General features: G+C 42.7%; 1 protein-coding gene across 1 annotated transcript in view; it reads left to right on the forward strand.

Annotated features, from left to right (window-relative positions):
• Positions 1-19344, forward strand: part of LOC129108015 (insulin-like growth factor 1 receptor) — a 44338-nt gene extending 24994 nt beyond the window's left edge. Inside the window, exons 3-21 of the mRNA XM_054619641.1 lie at positions 3778-4081; positions 4511-4647; positions 5301-5445; positions 8205-8413; positions 8646-8772; positions 10017-10252; positions 10855-11022; positions 11134-11341; positions 12139-12446; positions 12534-12667; positions 13379-13538; positions 13643-13742; positions 14417-14487; positions 14574-14803; positions 14888-14995; positions 15589-15751; positions 16343-16472; positions 16619-16753; positions 18645-19344. Of these exons, the coding sequence (XP_054475616.1) occupies positions 3778-4081; positions 4511-4647; positions 5301-5445; positions 8205-8413; positions 8646-8772; positions 10017-10252; positions 10855-11022; positions 11134-11341; positions 12139-12446; positions 12534-12667; positions 13379-13538; positions 13643-13742; positions 14417-14487; positions 14574-14803; positions 14888-14995; positions 15589-15751; positions 16343-16472; positions 16619-16753; positions 18645-19143 (3572 nt within the window). The 3' untranslated portion in view covers positions 19144-19344. The remainder of the gene's footprint in view (positions 1-3777; positions 4082-4510; positions 4648-5300; positions 5446-8204; positions 8414-8645; positions 8773-10016; positions 10253-10854; positions 11023-11133; positions 11342-12138; positions 12447-12533; positions 12668-13378; positions 13539-13642; positions 13743-14416; positions 14488-14573; positions 14804-14887; positions 14996-15588; positions 15752-16342; positions 16473-16618; positions 16754-18644) is intronic.
• The last annotated feature ends 5714 nt before the right edge of the window (positions 19345-25058 follow it).

Consider the following 25058-nt stretch of genomic DNA (forward strand, 5'->3'; position numbering starts at 1 on the left):
CCTTTAAGACCGAAGCAAGGACACAGGAAGAAATGACCAATGTAGATTGATTAATTACTAAAATAATTGAGTCAAAATAGGAAGCATCACCTTTTCCTTTGCTAATGCTGTGAGGCACAAAATATTCCGGCTTTTTCCCTTATTCCGATTTTTTTTATTTTTTTATAATATTCCTGCTCAGCTGTTTACATGGCTACCGGAAATTAATATTTCACTAACATTCCTGTTTACATGCAGCCGTGCATTCTCCGACTAACACAGCCTCCTGATTTTATTCCTTCTACCACATTCTTGAACAGGTCGGCGTTGTGATATTTGCCCATATCCAACAACCTGTTGATATCCAAGGCTTTTATAATTCATAACCATAGGTGTGTTTCTCCTTTCAAACCAGAAACTGAGGGCTCCTCATTTGGGCCTGCGTCTCATTCCCGGTCTAGTTTTGGACATACTTTGTGTGTCGATTTTACTCACCAATTTATTGCCTGGGATTGGGCGACGTACATGCTTGCTTGCGTGCGTTTGTGTGTGTGTGCATGCTTTCAAAAATACATTATATGTTAATGGTGTTTTTTAGTTCCCTCCTACTACACCATCTCCATCTTTAAACCCCTCTCTTCACCACCTTCCTTCTCCATGCCCTCCTCCCAATTCCCCAATTCCACATCTCTCCCTTTCTATAGTCCATTCCCATCCTCCCTCATCCTTTACACCTCCTCCTTCTCATCTTCCTCCTCCACACCCTCCCTCCTCCTTCTCCACATCCTCTCCATGCGCTGCAGCTCCGCATCAACCTGTCCCTGAAGGTGCAGTAAAGAGGGGTAAAAGCTGGGATTCATTACGCTGCAGATGTCCAGGGGAATGCTGATGTACACTTGTGTGTTCGTTTAACCCCGTGCTGTTCAGCCAGTGAGTTGTGTTCAGGAGGCCGCGGACTTAACAGCTTCCTCCTGAGCCAAATCTTCTGTCGCAGATTATCTGCTTCCTCTCCCTCAGTGCAGTAACCGGAGGCTGTGCATTATCACATTGCCAAATTACACCTTTCAAACACGGGCCCTCCCTCCATCGCAGAGGTCAGAGGGCGACGTGGAGTCGGGGGGGGGGGCTCAGAGCAGGGAAAGAACATTGTGTGCCAGAGAAATGGCAGCGCTGGTTCCATCCCGCTGAGTGTAAACAGCCTGCGGAATGGTTGGTGGGAGCACGCGGTCTGATGCTTCCTGATTGGCTTCTGTGTGAGTCAGGAGGCGGGGCTGGAAGGTCATCTCGTGGGCACTGCCCAATGATGGATGTGGGTCACATCGGAAAGGCGGTAGATATCTCCGACGCACTGAATTCATATAGATACAGTATTTAGTGTTTGGCACACAGCTGGCGTCGCAGTACGGGATTTCCTGAGCAGGTGTGCTGCATCGGTTTGACAGATCAAGGCAATCTGCATTTGGTTATTATCAGTATCAAATATTTGGTCAGAGCTGTGTGGACTGAGAGGCTGTGCAGCATGCAGAAACTCAGTAATTCAGTGTGATGAAACATTATAATCTAGCTCAAAGTGGCTTTTTCCTTCATTTCTTTGTCTTGGTGGCTTTTAAAACAGAACTAAATTGTTTTTTATTTCTACACAAGTGTAAATTTGCATTGTTCTAAATATGGAATTGCTGGTAATTTCACAGCTCATAAAACATGTCTTAAAATGCTACATGAATAAACGTAATCATTATGTTTTGGAGATGCAACAAGTCGGTTGAGGAAAATCTTGACAATTGATTAATAGTTTTTTTTTCTTTCACGGTGGTCTTAGAATATATTATCTGATCATATTTCACACTTTTCGGTATGCAGGTTTTTTATCGTAAATAGTTCGAATAAAGCGTCAACCCATTAGGTTGCACACGTTGCAGACGTTCAATCGCGCTGACTGACAAAGTTCAACTGTCCTGTTTATGGCAGCCATTTTTTCCTATAAACACACTTCCTTTTAGCACTAAGCTCCAAGTTGGAGAGGGAAAAGATCAAGCAGATTGTTGGAACCTCTCCGTTGGGTTTCAGGCCCTGGGAATGACTTCCTATTCCAATTTGACATCTGTTTTTTAGAGGCCCCCCCAACACACACACACACACACACACACACACACACACACACACACACACACACACACACACACACACACACACACACACACACACACACACACACACACAGTAATGGATGCATCACTAAAAATCTAAACACGAGGAGTAGCGGTAAGCATCTCCTCCGGCCGGGAGTCGTCGGTTTGTTTGACGGAGACGCTAGAGGCGACATGTTGTAACGGGCTTCAGCATTTTATCACTCAGCATCCTATAAACAACGTTGCTCACTTTGTTTAAACACAACCCTGGCTAACCTAAGTGAATGACATAATCTAAATTACAGTCTTTTTCTGGGGGGTTCATCTAGTTGTTGCTGGTTCAGATATCACTCTCCTTTTTGTTTATGCCTTACAGGACACACGGCAACACACACACAAATCATTTCAAGCAGTGATTCAAAGTGTTTCCACAGCAGTTCCTGTTTGTTTCTAGGTGCTGCAAAGGTCTTGAACATTTCAGTTTCGGTATCATGTTGAACCAGTGAGCCACTGTCAGTAAAGCCGGGTTCAAAGATCCCGTCTACACAGGTCTGTCCAGCGTTTTTCTCCTTCTGGAGCGTCTCAATCAGTTTTCCCCATCATCAGTTTTTTACAATATCTTCTTATTTAGAGGGACACACCAAGGCAACTGGAAGAGTTATTTGTAGCAGTGCTCGGTGGAAAACCTGGTGCGGAGAGGCTTTTGTCACTGTGGATCTGGGATGAACGTTACTGGGCTCAACACCAGCCCGACCAGCACACAACAGTGTCATCTAATAAACAAGCTGTCAGAGGACTAGGATTTCTGTTAGCTGTACTTGCATCTGTTTACATAAAAAACATACAAAGTTGTTGGTTGAACGTGAATCACGCCTTACGTGGTAAGCTTGCTTCAGAGAGATGATGGGTGTGCATTTTCATGTGTGCTGTCAGACAATCTCCACTAAATGCAAATCATTTGTTCGGGACCGTAGCCAATGGAGCCAGAGGGTGAATTCAGGCTGACTGGTTTGTTTTTCACATGCTGACGTTTCCTAAAATAGGGAAATGCCCCTTTAGTGTGTGTGTGTGTGTGTGTGTGTGTGTGTGTGTGTGTGTGTGTGTGTGTGTGTGTGTGTGTGTGTGTGTGTGTGTGTGTGTGTGTGTGTGTGTGTGTGTGTGTGTGTGTGTGTGTGTGTGTGTGTGTGTGTGTGTGTGTGTGTGTGTGTGTGTGTGTGTGTGTGTGTGTGTGTGTGTGTGTGAACCAAGACCTTCTTTAAGTTCAAATGTCTTTGTGTGGTAACCCACCATTCTCCAATAACAAGACATTGTACTTCAGCATCACTAGAACTGTATCCTGATGCTCAACATTTGACTTTACCGCAAAATGAAGATTAGGCAAAAAACAACTTGGCAAGAAAGAATAATGACCCAAAATGTTGAAATATTCCGAAAAAAAACCCATTGGTATGAAATATATTTAATGGAAAGCTTTTCAGCTGTCAGAAGACTTTGCTAAATTTGCACAACGTAGCTTGTGATATGTTAATACAAATATCAGAATTAGACTTAATCATATCTATTGTGAGGGATGTGATATGTTATTGGACGGATGGCCTAATGTGTCTTCATTGTAATTCATCTGCATAGGTTTAATAGGCTCTTTTCTCTCCCTCTCTACCCCTATCAGAGTGCCCGGAAGAGTGTGCACGGGGAGCGTGCACGGCGGACGGCGAGTGCTGCCACCCTCAGTGTCTGGGCAGCTGTACGGTCCCCGGGAGCGACACGGCGTGTGCGGCCTGCGCTCATTACTACCACCAGGGGCGCTGCGTGGCCGACTGCCCCCGCGACACCTACAAGTTTGAGGGCTGGCGGTGCGTCAGCAAGGAACTATGCTCCAAAGTCCACCTCCCCGACTACAACAGCTTCGTCATCCATGGCGGCGAGTGCATGTCTGAATGCCCACACGGGTACATGCAGAACGCACCCAACAGGTGAGCCGAGATCCACCCTGATGGCTGAAATGGAGCCATTGGGTGGGAGTACTCTGCATTTTTGGTCTCACATCAGCACCAACTTCACACCATGCTATTAGTTTCCATTTTAAAATTTCACCAAGGCAAATACTAAATATAAACAACAGCTACAACAAAAGGCAGTTACTGTAGAGGCAACTATCCATCAATGGCGGCATTGTAAACCTGTACTAGTTTGGTGAAATAATAAAGGTTTTCTTATTAAATCTATCTCCTAGACATCATTTAGCTGGTGCCGTCAAACATTGACGTAAAATGTTTCAGTCAGGAGTGAAAAAATAAAAATAAAGGTCAGGGGAGAGTTACGAGAGTTTAGAGAACGTATGTGCGTCAGTAAAACAACACCGCCTCCTGTCCCCTCTCTATCTCTCCCTGTCTTGTCTCCAGTATGTTCTGCAAAGCCTGCGATGGTCTGTGCGATAAAGTATGCGATGAGAAGGTCATCGACTCTGTGGATGCTGCTCAGTCTCTCAAAGGCTGCACCGTTATCAAAGGCAACTTGCACATCAACATCCGCCGAGGCCGTAAGTACCACGCTGTACAGCAGCAGCAAAATGGAAAACGCTAATAAACGTTATTTTACGCGACCCTCTGCCGCCGTCATGCAGTTTCTCAGCTGGTGTGTTGAGAGATTGACAGATGACACCTCTGGATTTTTGTTTTCAAAACACTTCTGCCCAAAGCAGTTTTGTGTTTCGCAGATAACATATATGAGTCTACAAAGCAGAAGTGATGACAAGGTTAGTCTAGACCAGGGCTTTTAAAAAGTTCCAGAAAGTGTAGAATTTCCAGATGTTGCCTGAAGATCTCTCAGTAGGATAAGGTGGAAGGCTCAAAAGGAAGGGGGTGAAAGAGATAGGGGGAAGGTTAATGAATGCAAGTGGAAGAATTGAGAAAGAAAAAAGGCAATTAATGTATGTTGCTGTTTCTTTAAGGCTTAATGAAGTGATTTCCAGTAAATCAAGATGTCAACCCTACAAGATGTCTACAAGTTAAAGATATACTATACTACTATACTATATTATAGTATAAAGTATAAATGCAAGTTTTACAAATTCCAGAAGTTTAGAAACATGAATGTAGTTGAAACAGAAGGTATCAATACATAAATAGCGGCTGAAAAAAATATGTAATAACAGAGAGTTTTTTCTGTGTGTGTCTTTGTGTGCATGTTCAGACAACATGGTGGCAGAGCTGGAGAGTTTCACAGGTTTGATCCAGAGGGTGACCGGTAACGTGAGGATCCGACACTCCCACACTCTGAGCTCGCTGGCCTTCCTCCGCAACCTCCGACACATCGATGGAGAGAACCTTCTAGACGAGTAGGGCCAAACACATGAACATACACAAATTTATCTGCAAGCACACACAAACAAAACCCCAGTTTTAGCCCCAAAAGCTCTCAGTTGAGACGGATGTCGGTTCACTTCTACTCTTCTGTTCCCTTGAAATATGTTTTACTGTAGAGGATTCACCTGAATAGTAATGTATTGTGGCCCAGTGGTAGAGCGGGTCCTCCCCAGGTATGAATGGTTAGATAGTCCTGATTGGTAGGTGGCACCTTGCATGTTAGCCTTTGCCATCAGTTTATGAATGGGTGTGAATGTATGACATGTAGTGTGGAAGACTATTCAATTCAATTCAGTTTATTTTGTATAGCCCCGAATCACAAATTACAAATTTGCCTCAGAGGGCTTTACAATCTGTGCACATGCGACATCCTCTGTCCTTCCCTCACATCGGCACAGGAAAAACTCCCCTAAAAAACCCCTTTAACAGGGAGAAAAAAGGAAGAAACCTATGGGAGAACGACAGAGGAGGGATCCTTCTCCCAGGATGGACAGAATGCAATAGATGTCATGTGTACAGAATGAACAGCATAACAGAGATACAACACATTCAATGTATATGACATAAATGATTCATATAATAAGACTACTTATAATAACAGCAGCAATTATTACAGTAGAATTATAGTTATGAAAATAGGGATAGTAATGTGATTAATAATAATAATCGAAGTAGCAGTGGGTGTCAGTCGGCTCACAGCAGGAGGCACGACTACGGTCCAGGTACCACAACGATTCATGGAAACCTGCAGAACGAGAAAGCAAAAGGGCTTCAGGGTGGAAGTAAAGCTAAAATGCTTAATGGTACAGGTAATAGTAATGTGACTAGTAATAATAATGGTGGTAGCAGTCGGTGTCAGCAGGGCCGTAGCAGGATGCACGACCACGGTCCAGGTACAGCCACGATTTATAGAAGCCTGCGAAGCGAGAAAGCACAAAGACTCCAGGGTACAAGCAAGTCAATAAGCGTAATAGTACAGGCAATAATAATAGTAATGTGACTAATAATGATAGTGGTAGTAGTAGTGGGTGTCAGCAGGGCCTCAGTAGGTGGCACGATGACAGTCCAAATATAACCCCGATTCCTGGGAACCTGCGAGGCGAGAAAGCACAAGAACTCCGGGGAAGAAGCAAAATCAGTAATGTGCATAAATAGGGGATTAATACATAAAGATGGAGGGAGAGAAGAGGAGAGAGGAGCTCAGCATATCCTAGGTAGTCCCCCGGCTGTCTAGGCATATAGCATATATAGCATATAGCACTAGTAAAGCGCTATACAATTCCAAGTTAATTTACCATTTACTTGGATAAGTTCTGTTGCCACACTTTAACTTGAGGACAACACTTGTCTCTCTCAAGTCTTGATTTGCATGTTCCTGTGAGAAGTTGGATCATATAAATAGAATAGGAGATGAACGTACCAAAACAAATGGCAACTCACGTCTGTGGGGGTCTTAAATTGAATAGAAATGCGATGAAAGCAGATGGTTGGCTAGTTGGCTAACAGCTAGAGGCGGAGGGGCTGTTTTAGACCCAACAGCCTACTGTAAAGCATGAAATAATTTGCAAGCTAGCTAACTAGCCAACCACCGCTAGTTAGCCAGCTAGCTAGCATTAATGCTACACTGGTTACTGACAATGAGCAAAACAAAGTTGTCACTCATTAAGTGATAGCAATGTGTTTGCCTATGCTGTGGCAAGAGTGAGTGAATGAAGCATAATGTTTTAAATCTAACAAATTGAATCCCTACTCTTTGGAACGTTACTACCTACTTACTTAACTACTACTACTACTAGCTAACTAACTAGCTTAGCTACTACTACTAAAGTTAGGCAGCAACAACGGTCGCAATCGCAACGGTACATATAAAAATGGCTGCCGCTCCAACCCATCCTGCTAAATTGATTTTCATGGGAATGTCTGTTCTTCTCCTATTCTATTTCCATGGTTCCGGTAGTAAACATCAGAGTAATGTGCAGCGTTAGTGTTTTTATGAGGCTAGTCGAGGTCATCACTGAAAGGGTGGCAGGTTAAAGAGACAAGAAAAGGATGTTTTGACTGAGGGTGCAGACTGGAAAGTGTTTATTGTGGGACAGACTTACTTGTTTTGGGTTGGTAACTGATATATCATCACTGAAATAAAAAAACTCCAGTCTCTCCCTTTTTTTTATGACTGAGAAAGTAAATATAGTGACTAAAAGCTAACGGCAGATGTCCCCTTTTTTTCTCTACAAGACCTTGAATGCAGCATAACTTCCAACAGTCCAAGGAAAGGTTTTCTCAGGGTCACGGAGAGGCCTTCACTCCCTCCTCCGTCTGTTTATCCTTGACTTCACAGGAATCTCACTGTCCCAAGGCCCACATTACAGTCATTCCTGAATGTCTGAGCGTTACCCAATGACTCGTAAAAACTGCACCTCCTCTCCTCTCCAGCATGATAAAAAGCAGTCCCTGGTAAATCTCATTTCCCAGGTCGTTCTTATCTAACTGTATTAAACCAGTCCCCCTACTGTCTAACTGGGTTATTAAACAGACAGCTGAAAATCTTGAGATTTACTGAGAAGAGTAGAGCACTCTGCTGCTCCCTTTTGTACAATTAGTACAGAAAGTTGGCCTTCAGCTTGGCATAAAACACACAAAACCAACACAGAAAAATTATAGAATGAATGTAGACTCAAGAAGCACATTGATTGGCTCATTCATTCACCCTCTCTTCCCTCCGCTCCTCCAGCATGTACGCCTTCTTAGCAGTTGACAACCAGCAGCTCCAGTATCTTTGGGACTGGAAGCAGCACAACCTCACCATCAAGGCGGGAAAGCTGTTCTTCAGAGCCAACCCGAAGCTCTGCATGTCCGAGATCCGCAAGATGTGGGAGAAGACGGGTATCCAGGGCCGCTTCGATGAGAGCGATTTCCGGAACAATGGCGACAGAGCCAGCTGTAAGGGTCACTTTAGCTTTAGTCTGAAAAATGCAAACATTTGAATTGCTATGTCCGCTGCATGTACAGGAGATACTCTACTTTACAACAGTTTGCAAACACTCTCTCTGAACCTGATGTTGTTCACACCACTGTCTGCTCTGTCAACTAGAATGATTGGTGCACATACTAACAGAAACACACTGAAGTTCTTACATTTTTTTAATTCACTCCCTCATTCCCGTCTATGTAGGTGAAAGCACAATCCTGACGTTCAAGTCCAACAGCACCAGCAGTACAAGGATCAAACTGACCTGGCAGCGCTACCGCCCTCCGGACTACAGAGACCTCATCAGCTTTATCGTCTACTACAAGGAGGCGTAAGTTTTGGAAAACCGCCAAAACCGATGCTGGTCCTTCTCTCTACTGATTGTAGCAATGATAGGAGCTGGAATTAGATTTCCCCTGCTTATCAGAGGACTTTTTTAAAGGCAAAATCGGGGATTTTTTCGGACCCTTACCATCCGATTTATTAGCAGGACTTTAAATACACTGAACAACAAATAAACTTAACTAATTAATAGCCAAGTTTTCATCCACATTGAGGGCAAATGTCAAACAAGGAGTTGAGCTTATCGGGGCCGTTAACCCTCTGAAGCCCCAGTTTCGGGGCATTTTTTGCTCCTGTCATATTTTTATCCCCGTAGCCATGTTTTTCACTGCAATATTTAAGTCCTGCACGTCTATGGAAACCACACAATCATGGCTAGAAGAAGAGATAACTGAATACTGTCTTTTGTACAGTATAACACACTTATTATGTTGTATATCATAAAATAAAATAAAACTAGTTTCATTTCTTTCATAATTTATTTTACAAAAGTTGGGAAACGATGGAGTCTATATGATATTCTATATATAATTGCCGACAAGTGTAACTGATATTGGAAAACAAAAAATTGAGGCTCCACATGCTATACATATTGAATTACTTACATTTTTACAAGCTCTCCTTTCCTCTCCTCTCTACTACTTGTAAACAGCCTGCAGTTCAGATAAAGTTTCACCGATTTTTTTTCTCACGTGACTGTTGGTCTCAGTCAAGTCGATCATGGCTTCCCAGCTAGACTGTGGAGCACATAATGGAGTGTTTTTTTTTACAGGATGCGGTTAGTTTAAACGGTTTATTTGGAGAGAAATTTTAAAAGGGACATACACATAGAATAAGTTGATTTTGATTAAATATACCAATTTCAATCTTAGATCTGGTTGCTTTTCCTGACCGAAACGTTGCTTAAACCCTTGTAGAAGGGCTCAATGCGATGTTATTAAAAGTTTTTAAGTTTTAAACTTTTTAGTGATATTTTGACTTTTGTTTGACATCCCGTCGGGTTCTTTATGCGCAAATTAAAAGTGTTCATGAAAACCGTTCTTTTAAAAGTATTTTCTAATGATTTCTAAGGTTTGTTTATACCAGTGATGTATGTAAGAAGAAGAATGAAACAGGTGTTTATAAATTATGAATACATGAGAAAAATTATATTTTATTTTATTTTAATTATATCTGTGATTGACAAAGCCCAAAAAGTTAATAACTAATCGATTTGAACCACGTTCCCTCCAGGCCATTCCAGAACATCACAGAGTACGAGGGGCAGGACGGCTGCGGCTCCAACAGCTGGAATATGGTGGACGTGGAGCTGAGGCCGGACAAGGACTCAGACCCCGGAGTTCTGTTGTCCAACCTGAAGCCCTGGACGCAGTACGCCGTGTTCGTCAAGGCCATCACCCTCATGGTGGAGGACAAACATTTGCCGAGCGCCAAGAGCAAGGTGGTCTACATCCGCACCAGCCCTTCGGGTAAATTGAATGCCGTAGGTCAATGTCAAAGCAGCGAACTCTTGTTCATGCTCATAGTTTGCAGGCTGCATCGTCACAGTAGATATGACAAGTGATCGCAAATAACAGAGAGGTGCTGAAAGAGTGAGACTGATATTTAACGAAGCCTATAATTGCCAGCAATGAAGGGAGAGTGTGTCACTATCTTGCGCAGTGACTAATATGTATGTCAGAAGTCAGACAGCTAAATGTTTCTGTCCGCATTGCTGCTTGTTTGTCAAATACATGCCGGATTGTTCCATGAGTGCAATGTGCTCCCATTTCTGTATGTGATCCAGACATAGTGTGTGAGGAGAATGGAGAGGAAGGCTGTTTTAGTAAACACAGCTGCAACTCAAAGAGATGGTGGGGGAAAATCTGATTTACAAAATATGATTAGACGAAACGGCAGATTGCTTTAAATAAATCCAGCTGCACTGTGAAGGCGTAGCAGCGCCGCAATGTGATGTTATGAGAATCGCATCCGCAGTGGCAGGCCGAAGAGAAAAAAGGAAGGGAAAACAGGTGTTACTGTAGCGAGAAGCGAGATCCGGAGTGATTTCAGTTTCACGTCTCTCTATCAGCGCCCTCCATGCCGCAGGATGTGCGAGCGTACTCCAACTCCACTACGCAGCTGGTGGTGCGTTGGTCGCCGCCCATCTCGCCCAACGGGAACCAAACGTACTACCTGGTCAGGTGGCAGCAACAAGCCGAAGACCGAGAGCTGTATCAGCACAATTACTGCTCTAAGGGTACAAAACATTAACACACACACACAAACTCTCATATGTTCATCACTAGTTGTTAGATTAGAAAGAACAACTGTCACGAAACGCATCTTCTGCCTCTTCCTCCTCCTCCAGAGCTGAAGATCCCCATTAGGATCGCTGCCATAGGTGTGGGAGACCAGGAAGATGACACTAAGCCCACCAAGCCAGATCCCGACGGGCCGGACAAAGGCCCCTGCTGCCCCTGCCCCAAATCAGTAGAGGACCTGGCGGACGAAGCAGCCGACGCCTCCTACAGGAAAGTCTTTGAGAACTTCCTGCACAACTCCATATTCACACCGAGGTAAGCAGCTCATCATCATCGCCTAATTGTGTAGCACTGGTGTGAATTTAATTTCCAAGGTCTTCAGTTGTTGGCCATTATATAGTTCTAATCAGAGAAGGAAAACTCTGATCAACATGTATACATGAAAAGCTCTTTTTAACTCTCTTCTAAATTGTGTTTTGGCTTTTGTCTGATTCGGCTGCCTTTTACTTCAGACATCTGCATCACATTATCTCTCTTTGTCTCTACACACACACACACACACACACACACACACACACACATATATATGCAGAGCTTGGTCCAGTGGATGTTAATTAGTTCTCAGTATGTTTTGTAGACACAGAAAAAAGGGATGGATGTATATTGGTGGGAAGGTTTCACATTTCCTGCATTTTCCTTCCAGCTAAGCTCAGACCGGGACAGTGTGTGAACCAGCACACATGTCACCTTGTAAACTGGGCCGTGTCTTGGAACTCAGCCTATGTGACCGTTGCATACCAGTGAGGTTCCCACATGTGGTGGAACTCTCTGAAACAATTAAAGAAGGAAAACCTTGCTCATTTGTTCTAAACAGAGAAGTGCAGTTAAAGATGAAATGGCTCAAGATGAAACAAAACCTGGCACACATGGAGAACTGGGACTCTCTTTGTTATATTTCTATTTGACCTTTGCCCTTTTTTTTCAGCTGTCCCTCCTAGCCTTTGGGGGTGGAAAAAGAACCCCTAGCAACTTCTAGTTTTGTGCTTGTTTTGTACAATGTAGATGTTTCATCTTAGATCTCCACTCTACCATGCTCTCCCTCTTGCCTCCAGGCCACCAGATCGTCGGCGCCGAGATCTCTTTGGCATAGCCAACTCCACTCACCCCCGCCGCAACCGGCTGCACGCCAACAGCAGCACCGTCCCGCCTCCCCAAGCCGCCGGCAACAGCAGCGCTGCGGCAGACTTGGACCCGGCAGACAGGGAGTTTGATTTTGTGGAGCAGGCGGTGTCGGAGCGCGAGCTGCAGATCTCGGGCCTGCAGCCATTCACGGTGTACCGCATCGACATTCACGCCTGTAATCGGCAGGTCCAACGCTGCAGCGCCGCGGAGTTCGTCTTCTCCAGGACCAAGCCCGCAGGTTAGAGGAGGAAAAATGTTGTTTGCAAACATTATAACCAGCACTGTCGTGTCTTTTGGTAACCCATTCTCCCATGCGGCTCTCCAGAAAAGGCTGACGACATACCCGGCCCAGTGACCTGGGAGGGCCACGAGGACTGGGTGTTTCTGCGCTGGCCCGAGCCTCCTCACCCCAACGGACTCATCCTCATGTATGAAATCAAGTTTAATCTAGCTGCTGAGGTAAGGCAACATCTGGGGACCTGATGTTTTTGATAAAAACTTGGGAACCAGAAAATGGATTTGAAGTATGATGTTTATCTCAAAGTCTTTGGATTATTTATTAGCGTGTTGTCATCCAAGGAAAATGCTGGTTCCATTTGTAGTTGACGACCAGTTGGAGGCAAATAAATATCCCCTTCATGCTTAGAATACCCTACGTTGCTCAATAGACAACTCTGTCGCCCCGTCGTTTGTAGGTTATAAGAATCTAGATTGAACCCTTAATAATCTGAAAAACTTTCATTTTGTTTTTGTTTTTTGTTTCCACGTAATAAAAAAGGCCATACTCATTATAAAGTATTACTAAGTACATTATAGTTGACGGACATCGGTTGGACTGTCAAATGGTTGCATCATTAGTAGTGCAAAGTATCTCGGGGAAACACAAAAATATAATGTGAACGAAAAAGAAAAATGACATTTCACACAGAATAGATGAACCCAGTTAACAGGAGTGAAGTCTCAGAAACACAACCAGATAAAAAACGAACCGCAATTTGTTAGGTGGCAACAATTGGTCCTGACCAGATGTGGTGAACCTTATTATTTATTAATCATGTAGAACTTTTTATTGCACAGTAATGATGAAAAACATTCTCTTTTGATTTCTCATTTGCAAAGTTTAGTCCACAGTAAGCATTCTTTTTTTGTTGGGGTGTGCTTATCCTCCAGACCGAGAAGCACGAGTGCGTCTCTGGTCAGACGTATCAGGCCCAGCGAGGCGTTCGGCTGTCCAACCTCAGTCCAGGAAACTACTCAGTCAGAGTGAGAGCCACGTCTCTGGCTGGCAACGGCTCGTGGATTCACGCTGTGGATCTCTACGTGGCTGAACGTAAGACGCACACACTGTCATGTCACGCTGTCGCTTTATTGGTATCTATTTTAAAAGCTTGATGACTGCAACCAGTGAAGTAATGAAAGTGTTTGACCCAACAGGATATGAAAACATGCTTTACGCCATGATCTTCGTTCCTATCTTCATCATCCTCCTCGTCTGCCTTTTGGTCCCGTTGCTGGTGATCCTCAGCAGGAAAAGGTGTGTGTGTGTGTGTTTCCGTGTGTGTTTCTGTGTGTGTTTCTGTCTCCTGTAATCATATGCGTAGACCACAGTGATTGTTTTATAACAGAATACAACTGGTTATGACAGATTATCATGTATAATGGCATGGAATGAGAAACATGGCTGAACCAACAGGTCACCTTCTTATGTTTCTTATGGTGGATGTGGTCACACTAGGATCCATATACAATCACAAACCACTCAAACCAACACATAGGTCTAGACCAATTATAGTCTTAAGTTGCAAATATTTTGCAGAATTTGTGCTGTGATTGGGAAGTGTTTGTGTGAAAATGTTTACTTAAAATGGTGAAAAAAAATCCTGGATATCTGTGATTTTTAAATGCTGGGAGACAATGTTGTGAAATAAGGAAAAACCGCCATAATGAAAGAGTTCTTTCTCTGCTTTTTTCCCCCTTATTCTAAATCTTAAATCAATTGGTTGATTAAATCCATCAATCTCAATTCAATGTTTTTGAATTGCTTCAACCCCAGTTGGCTTTCAGAAATGTTTAGCCAATATTCTTTGGAAACACTGTGATAATGAAGATTATACACAACGCAGATCCCAAAGTGTGCATGTGGGAGAAGGCACATACAAGTTCGTCGTTTGTTCGTCTCTAAACGGGTCTGTTTTCGTTTCCGGTCAGGAGCAGTGACCGGCTTGGAAATGGAGTCCTGTACGCCTCGGTCAACCCAGAGTACTTCAGCGCTGCAGAAAGTGAGTGAGGGGTAATCGTGAGATACGTAGCGCACACTTCTATTGTTCCCCCACATCTCTATTAAAACACGTTTTTCTCTTGTCAGTGTATGTACCAGACGAGTGGGAGGTGGCACGGGAGAAGATCACCCTGAGCCGCGAGCTTGGCCAGGGGTCCTTCGGCATGGTGTACGAGGGAATGGCAAAGGGCGTGGTCAAGGACGAACCAGAGACTCGCGTCGCCATTAAGACCGTCAACGAGTCGGCCAGCATGAGGGAGAGGATAGAGTTTCTCAATGAAGCCTCCGTCATGAAGGAGTTCAACTGTCACCACGTGGTACGTACTTACTCACAAATGGATTGTCGTTCAAGACAACGATGGTGTCGTTCTGTTTTCGTGACGCGCTGTGTGTTGGTGCAGGTTCGTCTCCTGGGAGTGGTTTCTCAGGGCCAACCCACCCTGGTCATCATGGAGCTGATGACGCGAGGGGACCTGAAGAGTTACCTGCGCTCCCTCCGACCTAAAGAGGTACTGACTGATTTCTAACCAGGGAAAAAGACAGCATTTAAAAAAAAAGTGCCACTTAACAAATAATCTTGTGTCGCAAAATGTGGGGCATAAGAATGTATGCGTTTTTAAAATGAAAAACGTAGTAGTGTGTGCTCAGCCTCAGAGTTGGCTTGATTGGATTGCTGATGATTTGGATTTTTCAGTTCTTCAAAGCTGACTTGAATCTCAGTTTCCAGCTGTCTTCTGAGCAACTACACATGTAACAGTGAGCTGTGTCTTGGCCCATGGATGTATTTATTTTCAAATATGTTGGACGTGTTGGTGCAATAAAACACAATTTAGATTTTCACAATAATGGGTTAAATACCGAAATATGATACCCAACAAAATAAAATAGGAACCCTTGAAAACATCATGACTTAAAGATTGAGTACTTCAGGACATATTTTGCTGTGAACTGGTCATGTGATTAAAGGGTGTTAAACATGTATTAGGTATGTGGAATGTGCACAGCATATATTCTAAGGGAACTGATAAGCTGTGGCTTAGCTGCAGGACCTTGTCCTTCCTCCGAGAACTTACTCTCTGTCTGTCTGTCTGTCTTTCTTCAGCAACAGTGGTCCAGCCTGTCTCTGCCTCCTCTGAAGAAGATGCTTCAGATGGCCGGCCAGATCGCTGACGGCATGGCTTACCTCAACGCCAACAAGTTTGTCCACAGAGATCTGGCAGCCAGGAACTGCATGGTGGCAGAGGACTTCACCGTTAAGATAGGAGGTAAAGAACCGCGGGGAGGTCAGAGGTCAATGGCTGCAGTGGAGCAGAGGTGGGAGGGAGTCGGTGGCATGCAACTGAAGTGGAAAAGTCTTAGCTATCAATTTACGGGACGGCCAAATCATCAGGGTAGCTTTAATACCAGTAAAGGGAACCCTCTATGGGCGACTTTGTGGCTCTGTCAACATGTTTTTATCCGAAGATCCAGAGCTGACCTCTCCAGTGGAAATGTGATGCAAGTAAACATCTTGTTTTCTATCAGAGACTAGTATCCAGCCCGTGTGAAAAGGTTCAGGCCATCGTCAAGACCATTATGGTTACAATGATTGCTAGGAATTTTCAAAGTCTGTTATGGCAGGATAGAGTGATCTCTAAGGGGATTGTGGTTACTGTAGTCAAATGTCTAGGCCTACAATCTCAGTCAAGAGCGCCCTCCTGTGGAATGCGGACACACATACCACAAGTACAACAACCAGCTGGAACAGCTTACTGTAGTTACTTTATCAAAAAAGAATTTATAGACGTCCTCATTGCTCAATTCTTCTTCTGTGTGTGTGTGTGTGTGTGTGTGTGTGTGTGTGTGTGTGTGTCCAGACTTTGGCATGACCAGAGACATCTACGAGACGGATTACTACCGCAAAGGTGGTAAGGGTTTGCTCCCTGTTCGCTGGATGTCACCTGAGTCTCTGAAGGACGGGGTCTTCACCACCACCTCTGACGTCTGGTAAGCAGGCGCGCACCAACAGAAACAAACAACACATGGTGGCTGCATTTTCTGTCTTTACTCCTTCCAAAGTATGATTATGATTATGGAAGAGGCACTGATCTAACCCTCCCTCCCTTCCTCTCTTCCTCCCTCCCTCTGTGCAGGTCGTTTGGGGTTGTACTGTGGGAAATCTCCACCCTGGCAGAACAGCCCTACCAGGGTCTGTCCAATGAGCAGGTGCTCCGCTTCGTCATGGAGGGAGGGCTGCTGGAGAAACCACAGAGCTGTCCCGACATGCTGTAAGACGCACACGCACAATCTGCACGCATTTCAATCCACGAGCAGATGTCTCCCTGCCTGTCATGTTTTTTTTTCTCCACTCGGACATTTATTCACACAAACAGAGAAGCAGCGCGGCTGCCCCTTCAGCCCGCGGACACTGGGATTTCCATACCGCAGCGCAGATTGCATTCGGGGCCAACTGTGTGTTCCCCATTATGTGTTTGTTCCCTAATGTGGAACAGCCCAAGTATAAATCCACATCAAAAGAGTTGTGAGCGTGGCAGACAAATTTGGCCACCAACCCGCAAAACACTGAGGAGGCGTCATGGAGTCATGAGGAGAACAAATGTTAAGGCACAGGGTGTGCTGTGAGAATAATGAGCAAAAGCAAACTTCTACTGATGATGGAGTTATCTAACCACAACAATTTTAACATTAATTGTTGTTCATAAAGTTATTCTTAAACATATAGATTAAAAAAAAAAATCTCTACTGTAATAGTGTATTAGACAGAGTTCATTGCAAGCAATTTGTTCAGCCTTGAAGGAATAGTTCAACATATTAGGCCATGAATTAGATGAGGAGATTGACAGCGCTCTCATGTTTACACGCAAACTATGCAGCCAAAGCAGAAGAGCTGGTTAGCTTAGCTAAGCACAAAGACTGGAAACAGCAAGCCTGGCTCTGTCCAAACATAACATAATCTACATATCAGCACCTCTGAAGATCCCTTATTAACATGTTGTATCTTGTTTGTTAAAATGTAAAGTGTTTGCCTGTTCCTTTGGACAAAGCTGGACAAACTTTTGTCCTTGTGATATGCTAAGCTAACTGGTCGCTCACAGTAACTATACAGTTAGCAGACAAAGAATTGAGTGGTATCCATCTTCTCATTTTACTAACAGTATAAATACCAACAAGTGCAGTTTCCTGGAATGTCCAACTGTCTCTTTAATCTTGCCGTCGCTGTACTTGAACAATAAGAGCTAGCTTTTAACCAAAAAGACTTAGCACAACCAAGAATCATTCAGCTAGTTTATACCATAGACTGTTTGAGTAGTGGACCTAGTCATCGTGACGTCAAACATTAGTCTATGCCGTTTTGAAGCCTCGAGTTCGGAGATTTTGCCTTCGCCATTTAGTCTTTTTTGCAGCCAATGAAAAGTTACCATATTTGGAATATTTGGAAGTGACGTATAGACGGCATATATGGGACAATAATTTACAAAATGAACATCATGCTGTATTGAAGAAGACTTAAAACTAGTGCTTGAGACCATAAACTCATGTTTACAAGGTTTACTGAGGGAACTCATCAAGTGAGAAACATTTCTTGAGAAGAAAAGACTTCTCTTTGCAACAGAGGAGTCGCCCCCTGCTGGTCAGTAGAGAGAATGCATGTTTAAAGACACTTCTGCATCGGCTTCACTCGGCAGAACGGGAAGTTGCCGCCTGGCCCGTACACATTATTATACAAGTGCATTGAAAGTAAAACTTGTCATGGTGGTTGAATTGTGACAGAGGACAGGTTAAAAAAACATTTGGTTTAAAGGGACAGTAACTCCTCCCTTCCCACGACTGCGCCGCAGAGGCTAACCTTACCTACTGTAGAAACATGGGAGGACCTGCTCCCTATGTAGATATCAAGGGCTCATTCTAAGCTTGTTATGAATATTATATTGATGTGGAGAAGGCTGTGCCAGCTGCTTGGCCATGGTGAAAGCAGGACCAGATGTGCTTCATAAACAATAAGTAGGGAGGGGTCACATACGGCAACATGAGCCAAAAGTAAATATCTGCTTGTCTGTAGGAAGACACAGATCCTCTGGATAGAGTCGTCACTACAGGAGGATGTTTTTTTGTATGCAGACCGAGCTAAAGTATGTGTTTCTGTGTATGTGTGTTCAGGTTCGAGCTGATGCGCATGTGTTGGCAGTTCAATCCCAAGATGCGTCCGGCCTTCGTGGAGATCATCAGCAGCCTAAAGGACGAGCTGGACCCGTCTTTCCGGGAGGCAAGTTTCTTCTACAGCGCCGACAACAAGCCTCCTGAAGCTGCTCAGCACCACGTGGACAACGTGGACATCGTGGACAACGTCCCTCTGGACCCCTTGTCTTCCACGCAGCCACAGCAAACCCCAGTCCCCCAACAGACCCCGCCCTCCCCGAGCTCAGAGGCCCCGCCCGCCCCGTCGTTAGCCCCCAGCTCCCCCTCATCCCCCTGCACGTCGAGTGCTGCCATGGACAAGCAGCCCTCTGGCCAACAGGCAGCCAACGGGCTGTCGGGGGCGGGCCACGCAGCAGGGGCGGCACGGCCGTCTCTGGACGATCTGCCGCCGTACGCCCACATGAACGGGGGACGCAAAAATGAACGCGCCATGCCGCTCCCGCAGTCCTCTGCCTGCTGATTGGACAGAGACACCAACCGGACTGCAACCCTGCCAGAACCCTGATGTCTCAGCGGGTGGGATCTCTCTTTTTTTTTTGTTTTGTTTTTAAATCACATACAGCAAAACCATGTCCACCAGCTGAGTGCTGCTGCTCAGTGAGGAGCAAAGACTCACAGGAAAGGTGAAGAAAACTGTCACTAAGTGCATGTTCTGCTGTACCTCCACACGTCTTTTTCATATTCTTCTAGTTTTGGTTTCTACCAGCTGGCAGTCAGAAGTGACACTGCCGTTTGCTGCTGAGTGGGAAGACCATCAAAAATGAAAGTTAAAAAAAAAGAAACATGAATCTCCTGCTCTCTTTTTGACTTATTTTATAAATAATAGTTTGTTACGTTTTTTTTTTTTTTTTTTTTTTACATGTATTTTCAACTGGGGAAAACAGGATGTGTAGGCCTTTATAAACGACCAGCGTTGTGGTCGCTTTTGAGCGGGCATTAATGGTCGAAATGTTAAGCATATCTAATGAAAAAGCACTTGAGAGAGGTCAGCGTTCAGCAGTCTCATTGCGCCGCAAGCTGAGCGTCAGCGTAACTCTGGGGTCATCAGCCAATCTGATGAAGGGGACAAAGATCGAATCTGCCAAATTTGTTGCCAAAATTTTACTTTTTCTTTGTCAAATTCTCTGTTCTTACCCCGTAACTCTCCAGATGGAAAAAAGCACTTTGATCTTCTACCACGTTATTCCTAAACAATATTAACTTCCCTCTACAGTCTGACACTACTCTTACATTGCTGTTTTCTATCAACAGCTACTGGACTCAGCAATGAAATTGACTTCGTGGCTGCAAAAGTTTATATGAAATTGAGCCAGACACTCACAAAGTGCCGTTCCGTCACGGTTAAAAACGCCAAAAAAAAAGCTAAGAAACAGAGGAAGTCAAATATTAATTCCAGATCTATAGATCTCTGTCGGGGTTTGCTCCGAGTTTAGAGGCGTCCTTGTTGTTGTATACAAACAGGTATTTTTTGTAGACCTGTCATTAGTCTCCAATATGTACAACATCTCTACATGGGCAGAGCATTTATGTACGCACCAGTTGTTTGTGACACTTTTCTAACTTTTCTACGGTTGGAGACATTCGTCATGTACAAAAAGAAGCTGCTATTCCTTATTTCTCTTGTGGTTGTAATATAGTTGAAATATATCTATATATATATATAGATATATATATATCTATATATATATATATATATATATATATATATATAAAAAGAAAAATAACTCCTTCAGGTTGGATCTACGAACGTTTCCACTACAGTCCTTTTTTTTTTTTTTTTTTATTCTTGTAATTGTGTAAAAGTGCATCTGAGCTGGTTTCGTGTCTTGTGTTTGCGTAAAGGTACGACAGTTTGCCTTGTGTTCTGAAACACCGACAGGAGGACAGCGATGGTAACCAATGATCCAAGTCCTTGTGTCCTCTAGGGTTTCCACTCACACTCCAGAGGTCAGAGGTCAGGCATCCCTTCTGAGTCCCAACTAAATCTCAGGTCAAGGAGAAAAGTAAAATCCCTTTCTAAATTTTTTTTTTTGCCGTCATACCCAGAGACATCGTGTGTGTGTGTGTGTGTGTGTGTGTGTGTGTGTGTGTGTGTGTGTGTGTGTGTGTGTGTGTGTGTGTGTGTGTGTGTGTGTGTGTGTGTGTGTGTGTGTGTGTGTGTGTGTGTGTGTGTGTGTGTGTGTGTGTGTGTGTGTGTGTGTGTGTGTGCGTGTGTGCATTAACTGTACGGAGCCCCAACATTGACAAAATCTGACCAAAATGTAACCGGAAACACTGATGAATATTATTGTTAGTTAATTAGGATGGAGGTGCTTTTTCATTTGACCTCCAATCAGTTGGTTTATAGAGAGAACTCATTGTGGCTAAAATCTTCAGTTCATTTTTGTTTTCGCTTTTGGTTATTTAACTAACAATATTATTTATTGTTATATCCAGTAATATTTAATGATGCGTCTTTCACCACCTTTTGTCATGTTCCATATGTTTGTGCTTTGTAAAAACCCTGACTTCAATGAACAAATTAATGCAAAATAGAATTTATTTATCAAGCCTTAACATCTTATTTTCTTTTGGAAAGCGCTGTTGGACAATTTCACTTCCTGCTAATCAACCTCTATTAGATCAAGGCTGCTATTTGTTGGAGTAATTCACACTATTAACTTTTTTTCCCACCATATTAACACGTTTTCGTAGACAAAGGTTATAGAAATAAGTGTGATACATACAGCCCTGAGGTTATATATCTTCTGAGAAAAATATAAGATTTCACACCTGATGACGACACGCAAGAGTAACAAATGCTCAAGAGGCTCTTCTTTTCTCCTCAACATGTTCTCTGTTATTAAAATGCTAAATCTAGATTACAGCACAGGTGCATTAAAACCTGATCAGAGAACAAACTGTGCTGAACATCTGAGCATTAGAAGGCTGCTTCACCAAGGTTTACTGAAGAATCTCAAGGCGGGTACGATCAGAGAGGGCCACACGGAGTAACCTCAAAACGTTTGGATTCCCAGCTCAGATGTTATTTATGGTTTTTTTTATGTTAAATGTAAATCACTGTACAAATTCCCCTCGTGTTTTTTTCCCTCTATTATTTCAATGTTCTTTTGCTTTTTCGGGGAAGGTTGTGTTCATTCCTTCAACCATTCATCTACCTCACTTTTGTGTTTTTCCAATCCATTTACATGTAAAGAAAAACTAAACATCTCATCTCTGTTGTCTGTAATGACGATGGTACTGTGTGCTGTTGATACGGTCAAAGTCAAGCCACAAACTGAGTACTGAGCCCAAGTTTGTGCCTCACATTGCTCTGCATTGTTTTTTCAGAGTGGTCCTTAAAAAGAACCCAACTTGGTCATTTAGTAACACTTGCTGCTGTTCTGAAGATATTTCCAGAATCCACGAAGACTTTTCAAATAGATGGGAAAAATATATTTTGTCCGTCGCGCAATAAAAGATTCTTTCCCCAAATTGGAATTATATTTTCTTATCCAGGTAGATAGATATCTCCTTGCTTGTTTTTTTAAAACACAAAAATTGACAAGGCTTTCTTTTTTATAAAATTATACATTTAACATTATAAAGATAAATATAACTGATAAATTAACAATTCATTCGACTAGCAACACGTTTGTTTCCCCCTCAGATGTTTAGAAGTCTTTTAGAATTCTGGAAAAAAAACACTTTTAGTTACAGGGATTATGGTTGTTGGAATATTTTTTATTTTTTTGATGTGTTGCAAAAAAACAATAAATTGGCTGCTCAGCTATGTGACTCCAACGTCAGGGTTAATGCTGGAGAGGCACAAACTGGGGCCACCAGAGGGTGTCTGCTGTGAACAGAAATGGTCTTTTTAAAATCCACATCTGACTCCACTTTGATCATTAGAAGGGACAGTGCCGTCCTCAAACTAATTGAAGAATATTTTCCGGTGTGAACATTTGTCTTAAAAAACATTCAACTAAATCTTTTTTGACTTATTATGGAAGGAATGCGAGGCACGGATATACAGGACTCTTTTCAGTGTGACCATTTCATTTACACTCCTATACTTACGGGACTTATTATGGGATTCTGTCAGACGCTTGTGGCTGCAAAATTCTTTGGGGATCTGTGTGTCTAGTTGAGGACAGTTTACACTGGTTATCTTTCAACACAACAATCTGCATTCCCACATTCAACTGGGCTTTTTTAATGTTCAATCTGAAGCCGTTTGTTTCTCATCATTAATGAGAGAGTTGAAGATCCTCCGTGTATTGCTTACTCTTCATGTTTCTAATGCAATTTGGGGACTTTTGGCACTGTTCCTTGTGCCTAGATCTGTTGCCATGGCGATCATAATCCCAGTAAAACAGAGCACACAGGCGCTGGTTATGAGTCTGTGTCACCCATTCTGACCACAGCAAACCGCTTTGTACCAGTGTTTGTGGTTTGATTTTTGCCTCACTTTTTCCACTGGAGCATTGAACATGAAATCAAATATATTGGTTTTGTCCCCCCCCCCCCCCCCCTCCTTATTTTGTTTTGTTACATTGATGGCCAATTTGTTACGAATATTTTGATGTGCGTAACTTATTCATAGCCTCCCAGCTCCTGCATTTTTCTATTGAAATGAACTGTTTAGATTGAAGTTTAATTTTTTTGGTTTTCTTTTGTACATGCTGTTATAAGATTTTTTTTGTTTGTTTTTTTGATTTTTTTTCTTCTGTCAACAATATATTCTGAGTACTGGGGGGGAAACGATTTGCTGAAGGAAAGGAGATTGTCTGTTTCTCTGATTCTTTTTTTTTTTTTTTTTTTTTTCTACACGAGATTTAAGATGAATAAAAATGTATGCAAACTGTTTCACTGCTGGTCTTTGTTGAGAAATGTGTATTATTTGTGCTCCCGCCGCCACATCTAACTATGAGGCCAGGAACCTGTCGGTGTGTTCTTCACTTATCTGAGAACCGCTCCTCCCATTTACCTCCGATGCAGAGGAGGTACAGTGGGATACCTCTGGAGACCAAAAACATAAATGCCCTTTACACAATGACTTCAGTAACTGTTAAGAGTCTGCAGATTAATATAACGATAACTATATATATATATACACAATTTAGCTTAGACACAGAAGTATTTTAGGAAATATTTTTAAAGTTTCAAAAGAAAAAGTACCCTTTATGCTCTCTTTTAGTATGTTATGTTACTTGAGTAAAATTACTAACGCTTTAACATGTAACCAGCATTTTATTGGTTGAGGTCATTTTAACTGCTTGAATGATTGTGTGTTTTGCTCTTTAACTAAATGTCCCATTTTATTAAAACAAATCCCACATCATTTATTTAAACATTAATCTTAGTCTGAAATTGAACCTGCAACTATAGCTGTCAAATAAATGTAGTTTAGAAATATTAACCCTTTCATGCATAGAGGTCACTACAGTGGACAGCTATTCAAATATTGTTTTCTCGTATATGCATGGGTTTTGATGGCATATTTGCACATCAGCCACTACAGTGAGCACTATTGTAGTGGCTGATGTGCAACTATGCCATCAAAACCCATGCATATACAAGAAAACATTACATTACATTACAGTCATTTAGCAGATGCTTTTATCCAAAGCGACTTACAATAAGTGTGTTCAACATAAGTATTCAAGAGAACTACTAGTCACCAGAAGTCATAAGTGCATCTAAAAGCATAAACCAGAGCAAAAGTATAGTGCAGAAACAAACTAATATGAATACAATAAGTGCAACAAACTAATACGAATACAATAAGTGCAACAAACTAATACAAATACAATAAGTGCAACAAACTAATACGAATACAATAAGTACAACAAACTAATACAATAAGTACAACAAACTAATACAATACAATAAGTGCAACAAACTAATATACAATAAGTGCAGAAACAAACTAATACAAACAATAAGTGCAAAACTAATACAACACAATAAGTGCAACAAACTAATATGAATACAATAAGTGCAACAAACTAATAACACAATAAGAAAACTACAATAAATAAGTGCAGAAATAAACTAATATGAACACAATAAGTGCTAAGAGGAAGGCTCAGGTTAGTACTTCTTGAACATTACATTACAACATACAACATTTGAATAGCTGTCCACTGTAGTGACCTCTATGCATGAAAGGGTTAAATGTAATGTAATGTAATGTAGCTGAAGCATAAAGTAGTAAAGTTAAGCACCACACAATGTTACCTCTCCCACTTCACCACATGTAGTAACATGAGGGTGGATGTCTTTGGCGATGCAGTTCAACGATGAAACAGCAGGTGGCAGCAGCAGCAGCGTCCCGTCTGCAGTGAATTTAGAAGGAGAAGAAGAAGACGCCGACCTGTGACGTCACGTCTG

This window comes from Anoplopoma fimbria, chromosome 2, assembly GCF_027596085.1.
Source record: "Anoplopoma fimbria isolate UVic2021 breed Golden Eagle Sablefish chromosome 2, Afim_UVic_2022, whole genome shotgun sequence".
NCBI classification, from domain to species: Eukaryota; Metazoa; Chordata; class Actinopteri; order Perciformes; family Anoplopomatidae; genus Anoplopoma; species Anoplopoma fimbria.